This window comes from Lissotriton helveticus, chromosome 3_1, assembly GCF_964261635.1.
Source record: "Lissotriton helveticus chromosome 3_1, aLisHel1.1, whole genome shotgun sequence".
NCBI lineage: Eukaryota > Metazoa > Chordata > Amphibia > Caudata > Salamandridae > Lissotriton > Lissotriton helveticus.
In genome coordinates, this window is record NC_136061.1 from 783,229,733 (window position 1) to 783,242,566 (window position 12,834).

The 12,834-nt window shown below is 45.3% G+C and overlaps 1 protein-coding gene across 2 annotated transcripts in view; it reads right to left on the reverse strand.

Moving 5' to 3' along the window:
• PSMA1 (proteasome 20S subunit alpha 1) overlaps positions 1-12,834 on the reverse strand; it is a 143,120-nt gene that overhangs the window by 57,953 nt on the left and 72,333 nt on the right. For both annotated transcript variants that reach the window (XM_078681017.1, XM_078681016.1), the window contains exon 9: positions 3,162-3,266. In XM_078681017.1, the coding sequence (XP_078537143.1) occupies positions 3,162-3,266 (105 nt within the window). The remainder of the gene's footprint in view (positions 1-3,161; positions 3,267-12,834) is intronic.

Sequence of the window (12,834 nt, forward strand, 5' to 3'; positions counted from 1 at the left end):
CTGCGTTGGGACTATTCGCACAGCCGACCGCTACTTAGTTGTTTTTCCCTAAAAATGTTTATATGTTATTACTGTTTTTGTTTTCTTGTATATATTTATAAGTTATTAAAGTTTTATAATCTTACTACTTTGTCGGAGTGCTATATATTTTTAATGTGACACATAATTGTAAAAACTTTGATGTACAAAGAGTCATCCCTGGAATCTTCCGCTTCAGGCTCGGTCCCCTCCCCAATCACAATACAGGATGGTTTTCAGATAATAGGAACGCGTCTGCTGTGACGGATCTCATCGAGTGTGGGCCTTGATCTACTATAACTCCTTTGAAGAGGGGTGATTCTTTACAGCTGGGGCCATAAACTACATCTGCAGGGCTAGCTGATACCCTAGGACCGGCCTGGACAATCGGACACAGAGGAAAAGGAGTGTCAGAGGGTGCGGTAGTGAATAGGGCGAAAGGGAGGTGTCGGGCGGGCACAGGGTGTGATTCTCAGGGAAGAGCAGCGCAGATGGGGGGAGGTTTATTACCCATGCATAAGACAGAGAGCGAGGGTGACCACTGCCTGGGGGAGATGCTTGCCAGGGTGGGGAGCCATGCTAAGGATCGACAGCGTGCACAGAGTGGGTCTGGTCAAGGCATCTAAAATGGCTGCCGTGCACGACAAAAGTGTGGCATTTGAAAAAAGACAAGATGGCGCAGACAATGTTTTTCAACACTTCCTGATTTCCTTCGAATCGAACGTTAACAGACGTTGGGGCATATTACCAAAGTTAAGCGATATTTATCCCTAACGATGCTTAGCAACAATTTTTTTACCGCTAAGCATCGTCAGAAATTATCGCAGATAAACCTTGCTATTATCAAGGTTTATCGCAAATACGATAAAAAACGACCGCAATGCATTAATATCGCTGAAAACTCAGCGATATTCATGCATTACCGAGCTAATGCTCTTAGCCATGTTATCCACCTCCCATTGGATAACATGGCTAAGAACTGCTCAGGGCAGGTGCTAGCTTTTGGAGATATTCGCGCTTATCGCGAATATTTCCAAAAGTTGATAATAGGAGATAGCGATGTTAGCGACTGTTTCCAGTCGCTAACATCTTGGCATGCCCACTTTGCATGTCATTAGTGATAAATATCACTCACATGCAAAGTGGGGCCCAAGATGGTCGCTATCTCCTACTAGCCGTCGCTAACTGGTGTTAGCAACAGCTAGGTAATACAGATATAATTTTATCTCCGTGAAGCGGAGCGCTGTTACAGATATATATCTTGTTTTTGAACGTTAATTTCTCAAAATCCACTGAAGCACATATATTGAGACCTAGCAAAGGCACATCGAGCTACCAGTCCCTACAATTTTGCCAAGTTTCGTGCAAATCCATTCAGCCGTTCCATTATTATTATTATTTTTTTTTTTGCCCCGCAGGGCCCTTTTAAAACCTCCACATCAAACCTAAGAGGTCAAGGAGGATCTACTATGCCCCCTTATGGTCATTTGCCCCTTCGCTTTGGCCTCCTCTTGTCTCTCGATCCTACCGAGAGACAAGATGGCGGCCGCTACGGACTGTTTGCAATGTTTACAGACGCCGGAGAACCAATCAGCTTCGCAAACCTCCGTTACGCGAAGCGGAGCGCTGTTACAGATATATATCTTTTTTTGAACGTTAATTTCTCAAAATCCACTGGAGCACATATATTGAGACCTAGCAAAGGCACATCGGGCTACCAGTCCCTAATATTTTACCAAGTTTCGTGCAAATCCATTCAGCCGTTCGATTATTATTATTATTTTTTTTTTTTGCCCCGCGGGACCCTTTTAAAACCTCCACATCAAACCTAGGGGGTCAGCGAGGATCTACTATGCCCCCTTATGGTCATTTGCCCCTTCGCTTTGGCCTCCAAGATGGCGGCCGCTACGGACTGTTTGGAATGTTCACAGACGCCGGAGAACCAATCAGCTTCGCTTCACAAAGCTCCGTACCGCGAAAAGTCCGCGAACCGGAGCGCTGCCCGGTCCGCTGTTACAGATATATATCTTTTTTTGAACGTTAATTTCTCAAAATCCACTGAAGCACATATATTGAGACCTACAAAAGGCACATCGGGCTACCAGTCCCTACAATTTTGCCAAGTTTCGTGCAAATCCATTCAGCCGTTCGGGCTAAAAGTGAGGCCAACCGCCCTATGGAAAACTCAATGTTAAAAACACGTTTTGGGACCCCCCTTTTTTCTCGCCCCCCCCTTGACAAACCCCCCCCCAAATTTTCAAGGGCTGCTCAGAAACAAAATGTGCCATTTTCCTGAAAATTTCAGCCAATTCCGTCCACAAACGCCAAAGTTATTAGACATAGAATTTTCAAAAATCCCATAGAGAAAAAATCCTAACTATATATACACCTACTGGCGACCGCCAGTAGGTGTGTGTGTGTGTATATATATATATATATATATATATATATATATATATATATATATATATATATATATATATATACACATATACACGTTTTAGTGTACTTTGTAAAGTTTAAATATACATATATATTTGATATGTTATGTGCTCTGAGGCCCCGCACGTGGGCAAACTTTTCAGTGCTTATGACTATTGAGGAGTATTCCCTGGAAGAGAACCCTTTCTACTGTAAGCAGACAGACATAAAAAAACAAAAGACATTTGCTTTGAAATACGAAACCCTGCATCAACATTCAAGCATTCAAACATTACCCAATGCAAATGTAAAAAATTTAACAAGCCAAGTTCACACCAGCCTAATACAGCCCACATGAGGTTTTATTAAGGAGGTAGTGTTTATATTGATTTTTTTTATGCAACGGTCGTTATTGGCCAAAGGTGACGAAAAAAAAGAAAGCAGAGTGGAATATTGCAAAGTTGACTAATCATTAACTGAAGGGTTTAATTTGTTGTTTTTTTTTAATGGATAGGCAACCTTTTAGTCACAATTTGCAAAATGCCTTGCAAAATGGTGGCTCCGGATATACTCAAACTTTCAAAACTCAGAGCCCAATAACGGAAATTGACAATACAGCCAAAACTCTAGATCAATTACCTACAGCAAGGATATAAAGAAAAGTTTAAAACTAGAATCTATTCCAACAAAACTGTAAATTGCTGCACTTTTGTATTCATTACCTTTCTTTGTGGCCTTTCTTCAAGGCCTTCCAGGAATGTGGCTACATCATCATCATCATAGATTGTAAATTCCATGTCTTTACCAACGATGCCAACGGAAACATTCTGCAAAAGAACAAAAACAGACAATTATTGGCCATTAGTGTTACTCTCGTTTAGGAAATATCAGCTGGACTAAGGTTTCCTAAGATGGGAGCAGTATGCCAAATGGGAAGTTTAGTAAAGGAATAATGTTTAATTTACAGTGAGTTTCATTTACAACATACGGTTCTAGTACATAGAATTAACAATTCTGATCCATTAATTGGAGTTTGACCATATTTTGCAGCTGAAATGGATCACAGCATGATAGCTAAAGACCATTTTGAAGATTGCAGTCACATACTACTCTGCAAATGTACACGGTCCTGAATATATATATTCTATTTATTTCCAAAAGGCATGTATTGCGCATATTAAAATATTCAAACTGTACCTATGAATTTTTTCTGGCAGTCATGTACCATGCATTTCAAGATTTACAAAATGTACTCCTGGAAACAGGCAACTGAGAAACAAAATGGGAACTACCAAATCTGTGCCAGGCTGCCAAACCAATGGGAGCAGATCAAGCCTTCTTTAACCGCATTGTCTCTTTTTACCTTGAAATGCATTTATTACTAATAATGAAAGTGTAAGTTGTGTGGGAGGAAATTCTATGAGGCCAGGAGAATGTTTCCGTACGAAAACTAGAAAGAGGAAGAATCTCTAGGAGTTGAGGAAAGTATTAGGCACACAAGGAGGTGTGAGGAGACAAGGGTGCCACAAGGTAGGCTGATTCACTTCTGTACTATCCGCCCTGCCCTTCCCTGTTAGGGTAGCAGCAGACCAGGCTCTTAGTGTCTTAAGTGCCAGTCTGGCTAGGGTCTGAGCCACAAACCAATTTGGGTTTGCCCATCTTTACCCTTTGGCATCCGAATACTCCTTCCACATCATGTCTGCCTGGCACGTTACCATATGGATTAGTGGACCTTCTTGGATTAATTCCAACTCCCTTTATTTCTGAAGTACAATACTTCAGCATACACCTGGCACCCATTTAGGAAATCTGTAATTGCCACTATGAGTTAGCCTTTATTAAAAATATAATTAACACATCCACCCCTTACACATTCTTACTTATTGCACCACCAGGCACTTCATAACATAACAGCACCTACGTCAGGAAAATACCTCCCCCACAGAGGCTCAAAGCAAAAACTATACCCTTCCAAACACACCCAACAAGGTGTAACTTCCTATCCATATGGTCAAGCGCTTTACAAATGTTGCAATACAATATAACAATATTTAAGAATTATATACGCTAGATACAACAAAATCTAATGAATAAAAATAATTTGTCAACTATGATACATTTTGCATTTTACAATAAAAAGTGTTTTTCAATTCTCAACTTAACGGAAGCACTGCAGTGTACCAACAGAATGGAAAAGGCACATGATTTTCACCAGATGCTGATGTTCCAGTAATTACCATGTTCCAGTGCAACCTAATATATCACCACGTGAAGATGAGTTTGGTAATGTTGAAAGGACCAAAGGGTACTGGCTATGATGAATAATGTTAGGTTGTATTGTACTATTTGTATAACGCATCACACTGCTGGTGGCACACAAAGTGCTCCAATTACCAACAGATTCCTGGTACACCTGAAGTGTGTGGTTGGCAGGGTGTCATGTAGATGGCTCAACATTTAGTGCAGTGAATGGAGGAGCCACTAAGATGAGAGGCCAATTGACTATAGTAGGTCACTTGATGCTCCACCAAACACCTAGATTTCAATTTTGGATCTAGTGATACAGAGGAGGCACTTATCTAGTGGAACGCACATGCCTGTTGCACCTTCGGGGCACAAGGTATAATACGGGTCCTGGAGGTTAATTCATGTGGCTGAAAAAGATGTGCCAAGAGAAACACAGACACTGTAAAGCATGTAACTTGAGGACTACTGAAGAGGGCCTATTTAGCTTTAAATCTGATTTAGCAAGACCTAAAGAGGCAGCCTTCTAGAACAACTTTTCCCAGATGATGAACTGCAAGCCAATTTTTCCTCTAAAATGGTCTTTACTCTGGCCTTTTAAATGCTTTTAATGTTCAGCAATAAACTCCTCAACTGATGAAATCTAGTCACTGGCTGCCTTTTTCTGCAGCCATGTGAGGGACTTCCCTTTCATTCAGGGCGTTAGATGAAAATGTGTTCAATATCCTTCAGTATTCCGATGTATCTCTGGTTTAAGGCAGTGAATACAGTTCAAATGCAGTTCATTCACAAAAAGTCTCTTTTTGCCATATGAAGAACATGAACACAAAAAATAACCAGCATTTTTAGGAAAGTTTGAGCTATTGGTATTGTAAGTGACATGTTTTTTATTTATGTGTTGGTTTTGAAAATAGCGAAATTAATAGCTTTGTCATTTACAATGCCAATAGTTTTAACTTTCACAAATGTGACATCTATAGCATTTGTAATGCAATATGTGTATTATTTACGTGACTTAGATGTATTGATATTACAAATAACAATGGCTTTTATATTTTTTTAATAATTAATACTTAAATAAAAGCTATTGTAATTTATAACGGCAATAGCTTAAACTTTTGTGAAGATTATGTTCAGTGTATTTTATTGTGACGAAAATCCAAGAACGGATGTGAAATATTAACATCTTTTTGTGACATTTGTAATAAAGCTTGAAACATTGAGAGAACATATTTGAACTAGTTGTTGTTGAATGGTTGCACAGATTGATGCTGTGGTAGTGAATAGTGATGTTGTGGTGCCCCTGAGAGATGCTGTGGTGGTGCTGAGTGATGCTGTGGTGATGCGATCGATAGAGTGAGGGCGATTAGATAGAGTGAGGGCGATTAGATAGAGTGAGGGCGACAGATAGGCAGATATAGAGTGAGGGCGACAGATAGGCAGATATAGAGTGAGGGCGACAGATAGGCAGATATAGAGTGAGGGCGACAGATAGGCAGATATAGAGTGAGGGCAACAGATAGGCAGATATAGAGTGAGGGCGATAGATAGGCAGATATAGAGTGAGGGCGATAGATAGGCAGATATAGAGTGAGGGCGATAGATAGGCAGATATAGAGTGAGGGCGATAGATAGAGTGAGTGAGGGCGACAGATAGAGTGAGTGAGGGCGACAGATAGAGTGAGTGAGGGCGACAGATAGAGTGAGTGAGGGCGACAGATAGAGTGAGTGAGGGCGACAGATAGAGTGAGTGAGGGCGACAGATAGAGTGAGGGCGACGTGGTGGTGGTGGTGGACGGGTGGACTTGGTGGTGGTGGACTTGGTGGTGGTGGACGTGGTGGTGGTGGTGGACGTGGTGGTGGACTTGGTGGTGGTGGTGGACGTGGTGGTGGTGGTGGTCGTGGTAGACGTGGTGGTGGACGTGGTGGTCGTGGTAGACGTGGTGGACGTGGTGGTCGTGGTGGACGTGGTGGTCGTGGTGGACGTGGTGGTGGACGTGGTGGTGGACTTGGTGGTGGTGGTGGTGGACTTGGTGGTGGTGGACTTGGTGGTGGACTTGGTGGTGGACTTGGTGGTGGTAATGGATGTGGTGGTGGTAATGGATGTAGTGGTGGAGGTAGACGTGGTGTGGACGTGGTAGTGGCCTCGTGGTGGACTTGGTGGTGGACTTGGTGGTGGACTTGGTGGTGGACTTGGTGGTGGACTTGGTGGTGGACTTGGTGGTGGACTTGGTGGTGGACTTGGTGGTGGACTTGGTGGTGGACTTGGTGGTGGACTTGGTGGTGGACTTGGTGGTGGACTTGGTGGTAATGGATGTGGTGGTGGTAATGGATGTGGTGGTGGAGGTAGACGTGGTGTGGACGTGGTGGTGGTGGACTTGGTGGTGGTGGACTTGGTGGTGGTGGACTTGGTGGTGGTGGACTTGGTGGTGGTGGTGGACTTGGTGGTGGTGGACTTGGTGGTGGTGGACTTGGTGGTGGTGGACTTGGTGGTGGTGGACTTGGTGGTGGTGGACTTGGTGGTGGTGGACTTGGTGGTGGTGGACTTGGTGGTGGTGGACTTGGTGGTGGTGGACTTGGTGGTGGTGGACTTGGTGGTGGTGGACTTGGTGGTGGTGGACTTGGTGGTGGTGGACTTGGTGGTGGACTTGGTGGTGGACTTGGTGGTGGACTTGGTGGTGGACTTGGTGGTGGACTTGGTGGTGGACTTGGTGGTGGACTTGGTGGTGGACTTGGTGGTGGACTTGGTGGTGGACTTGGTGGTGGACTTGGTGGTGGTAATGGATGTGGTGGTGGTAATGGATGTGGTGGTGGAGGTAGACGTGGTGTGGTAGTGGCCTCGTGGCCGTGGTGGACGTGGTGGTGGTGGACGTGGTGGTGGTGGTGGACGTGGTGGTGGTGGTGGACGTGGTGGACGTGGTGGTAGACGTGGTGGTGGTGGTGGACGTGGTGGTGGTGGTGGACGTGGTGGTGGTGGTGGACGTGGTGGTGGTGGTGGACGTGGTGGTGGTGGACGTGGTGGTGGTGGACGTGGTGGTGGTGGACGTGGTGGTGGTGGACGTGGTGGTGGTGGACGTGGTGGTGGTGGACGTGGTGGTGGTGGACTTGGTGGTGGTGGTGGTGGACTTGGTGGTGGTGGTGGTGGTGGACTTGGTGGTGGTGGTGGTGGACTTGGTGGTGGTGGTGGTGGACTTGGTGGTGGTGGACTTGGTGGTGGACTTGGTGGTGGTGGACTTGGTGGTGGTGGTGGTGGACTTGGTGGTGGTGGTGGTGGACTTGGTGGTGGTGGTGGTGGACTTGGTGGTGGTGGTGGTGGTGGTGGACTTGGTGGTGGTGGTGGACGACTTGGTGTTGGACTTGGTGGTGGTGGTGGTGGACTTGGTGGTGGTGGTGGACTTGGTGGTGGTGGTGGACTTGGTGGTGGTGGACTTGGTGGTGGTGGTGGACTTGGTGGTGGTAATGGATGTGGTGGTGGTAATAGATGTGGTGGTGGAGGTAGACGTGGTGTGGACGTGGTAGTGGCCTCGTGGCCGTGGTGGACGTGGTGGTGGTGGACGTGAGTGTGGTGGTGGATTTGGTGGTGGGTGTGGAGGTGGTGGTGGTGGTGGCTGTGGAGGTGGTGGCTGTGGACGTCGACTGCTTGGAAGCAGTGCTTCAAATGGGAAAAAATAAGTGCTTGTACTCATTAACATGATCTAGCGGTGTAGTGAGTGGGCGGGGCTAGGGGCGGGGCTCAGGGTAAGACATGATGATACTTAACGACTTCTATAACAGTTGCACCGCACAACAAAACACATTATAAATGTGTGTATATAAACAAAGCAGGTTAACATTACACAAAATGAAAGAGAAATGCGATAATATGTTAACATTTCCTTTTTTTGCAATAGTTACACCTTCTTAATGCCATAGTGTTAATTGCTGTTGTATGGCACAATACTATATATTTTTGAGCACACGAGTAGGAATAAACTGAAAATACCTCCACTACGAACCAAAGCTCTTATGGAAGCAAATGAAACAAATCATCATGACCCTCTCCAGAAGATATTTCTTGTCTCTTCCATCGATCTATCCATTCATCCTACCATTTACCTGCTGATGTCCACCATTTACCCTTTACATTCTGTCGTCTATTCAGTTTTTCATCCATCATTCAGTTTTTCACCATTCCGTCTGTCCACTCTTCACATACAAACCTATCCATTCATCTTTAAACCTATCCATTCATCCTTTCACTCATCCATCTCTTTATCCACCCTTTCACTCATCCATCAATCCTCTCATCTATCCATCAACCCTTTCACTCCATTATACCATCCACCCTTTCATTCCATCCACCCTTTCACTCAATCCCTCCTTTCATTCATCCATCATCCACCCTTTCATCCATCCCCCCTCCCTTTCATTCATCCATCCAATCTTTCACTTATCCACCTATATCCACCCTTTTATCCAATCATCCACCCTCTTTCACCCATCCATCCACTCATCCATCCATCCATTCATACATCCACCCTTGCTTACTCATCTATCCACTCGCCCACTCACTCACCCACCAACCCTCCCTACTACGCTATTTATGAACCTTTGTCATCGAGCAAACATGTACACACAAAGTGCCACCCATTTTTCTTACAAAAAACAAACATACAAATGCAGGCAAACACACAAACATAAGCAGACACACAAAAGACGCTGGTATGTTAAAAGCCATGTCATACTCTTCATCATGGCTTTTTTAATTGCTACTGCCATGATTCCTATGTTGCAAATGCAGAGGATAGTGTGAATGTGGTTGACAGCACAGGGCCTGAATGGACCCCGTAGCTGCCAAGGTTTCAGATTGCTATGTGTGACATTTTCATATTTTCATTGCAATTGTGAGTGCCATTTCAACGACTATGAGTGACACTTTCTTTCTCGCTAGCAAAATTAAGCAAGGAAGACTAAGGAATCATATAAATATCAGAAAAAACATCCATTTGACTATAGCTGCTAATGTTTCAGATTGCTTATGTGTGACATTTTCATGGATACAGTGGATTTACGAGAGTCAGGCAACAACTAGATGTGCAACATTTAGAGTGGCACTTTCTTGCGAACATAATCATGGTATGAAGTCAATAGAAATAGACAAATATCACAAATCACACTCATTAAGCAACAAGGAAGTCAAACTCTGCAGTAGGTGCTTTTGAAGCTATTCAAATTCTTTAAAAAATCAGCACCCTCCACCCCAACCTCAGCTTCAGGTGTGGCCAAACCACATGTAACAAAGGGATCTCTGTGACAAAAGCAGCAACCCACTGAGCTATCCACATACAATCAAGTACAATACAATATGCTTTTTTTAAGGAGGCATATTAACCCTCTACGCTACTTAATGGTCAGAGTGAAAAGTACCAGTGGAGAAAACTCTGACCTCTCTCCAGCAGGAACAATAATCACCTGCCTTATTAAGTCTAACTATGCTGAGAAAATAAAGGGTGCTGCTTCGTAGTGTCACTGTCAAGCAGGGATGTTAAACACTTGGCACTATTAATAAATCAGCAAAGGTGCTAGTTTAGAGAAAAGGTAGCACTGGGCTGGCGTGGTGAGTGTGGGGCAGAAGTTGGGCTCGGGGCTGGGCACAGGTCGAGGTCCGGAGGTGGTGAGCAAGTGATCGATTCTCGAACACCGGCTTCCTCCTTCATCTCCATGTAGCAGGGGAATTCCTGGGTGCTCTGGGGCCCGGATGGCAGCAGAAAATGAAACACCCTGCCACAGCATGGGCGGGGACCACAGTGTGACAGAGCAAGATGGGAGCCAGGCTCATCTAAAGGAGAGTGTTAGGAATGTGGGGAAACAATGGCCTGGCGGCGCTAGTTTTGAGCTTGTTTGGCATATAAGAAAGCCTTCTATGCACAGACCGGGTAACTGAGGCATGTGGCGTTAGGAAGGTAGGTGCATCAGTGCAGAAAGCAGTTAGATTAGTGCTCCATGGGCACTTCGATCGCATATTCTGGGCATTAACCATCTGATCCAGAGACAGTACGGGAAGTGTGAGAATCCCTGCACGGAATTTTCCCTACTTGAAGTGCTGCGCTTTGAAAATCACACGCGCACACTGTAAAACTAATCTCGACCCTGCTCTGTCCAGCACAGCGTGACGGCAAGCACCGGACATTATTCAGATGAGCCCTGCTAAATAGCTCAGCAGGGGCTCAGATCCGCAGACAGAAGCGGCGCCTTTGCTCCCAGAGACACGTCCCACTCCTGCTCGCCACTGTGCCAGCACTCACAGCCACTAAGCCTACCTGTTCGTGAGTACCGGTACTCTCCTCGGGCAGTAGAGAAGTGCCGGTACTCAGAGCGATAAATTTAAGAAGTGCCGGTACTCAGTACCGGTGAGTACCGGCCCATTTAAAGCACTGCTTGGAAGCCAGGACAGGCTTCAATTGAGGGAGTCACACAAAGCTTCACAATGAATAAAAGGGTTTTATCAGCTCAGTTCTGGGGTGTCGGCTCCTGCCAGGTCAAATTGAAATCTCACTTCGAAACTGGTCTGAACCTGTCTGTACACTCATGTACTCTACTGGCAAGAAGACTGATCGATTTCTCCACAAAGAAAAAAAGAGCTGTAAAAAGAACCCTGTAGGACTCCATATCACCGATCCCCGTTTATATTTCACGTTTTGCTTCTTCTGGATTTCCCTAAACGTATTTGCTTTTTTCCCATCAAGATGTGTTCCTGTATTTGTTCATGCAATACATGACTCTCGCATAGTGAATACTGTACTGAGTCGACACGCCTCCGAGTCATTTCAGGTTAGCACAAGTGTTTATTTCGGTGCACGATTGAGAGCTCTGAGGCAGAAGTCAGTTCTCATAGTACCAGTCAGTGGGTCATGCCCATCCACATCTTGGCCTCTCTGCGGAGCGATGGACGCATATGTGGCAATTGTAATTATGCTTTTTTGGCCATGGCCCTTTTATCGACCCGCCAACTTTTTCTTCCCACTTAAAGCATTGCCAACCAGCAGTGCTGCAATTCAGTGCTCGCAAGATATTTACAACACCCGGGTTCCGTGGCCCCATACATCCCCGGTGTGTCCTTGGCACCAAGCCTGCCATCCCCCGGCACCAAGGCGCCCACGCCAACCGAGAGATCATGTGCAACGAACAAGCACAACACCGGAATGAGCATGGGCACTACACTGTGTTTTTGCACGGGATGGGAAGGATAGAGAAAGCCAGGGTGGAGGAAGAGGAAGGTGACGCTCTGCAGGGCCCTCCAATGTCCGACACACCCAGAGAGAGGGTGGGACGTAGGACTGCTGCTTGCAGAGAGTGAAAATCAAAGTGTAAAGGGCTAAAGACTGCAGCTAGCAATAGCGATGGGGGAGGGCTGTGCTCTTGGCTCACTAGCCGCCGGGTGCCATGCCCGTTCGCATCTCCGTCCCTATGTAATTTTTCCTAGCTTAAGGAGCACTCCCGAATTAGAAATGGGGGTCAGCTATTGAGGGGAGGGGAGGGGGGTCATGTTGATGGGGCCGCCTCCCAATTGATTTTGTAGGCGGCGGTCGAATGGCATCGGATTGCGGGCAGCGGCCTCTGATGTGCGCATGCAACTTAAGAAAACATATTGTAAATGTAACAGACAGACTCCAGAATTTTGGTCATTCATGCTTTTTCAGTTATACAGTACACCCATGAGAAATCCTGATATATAATTTTATTGTAATTGTATTTATATAGCGCTTACTACCCCAGACTAGGTGTCAAAGCACTTTTCCGGCGAGTAGCACGCTACTCCGGATCCCATAAAGGATTAGTGTTGAATTAGTACAGTGAAATATGAAATTAATTTGAGTGGTGGCTAGGTTATTCAGTAATTTGGATTCAGAAGGATGGAGGGAGCGATAGAAGAGGGGAAAAAGGTTTGCATTTATATAGCGCTGGTTACCCCAAGTGGGGTGTTGAAGCCCTTTCTTGGCGAGTAGCACACTCCTCCGAAACCCATAAGGATTAGTGGTGAATTAGTATAGTGAAATATGAAATTTGAGAAGTGGACATGTTAGTCTGTTATTTTGATTGAAAAGGATAGTGGCGGGATAGAAGAGTTAAGGATTTAGACCTTTTTTTGGGAGGTCATAGCATTATTGGGAG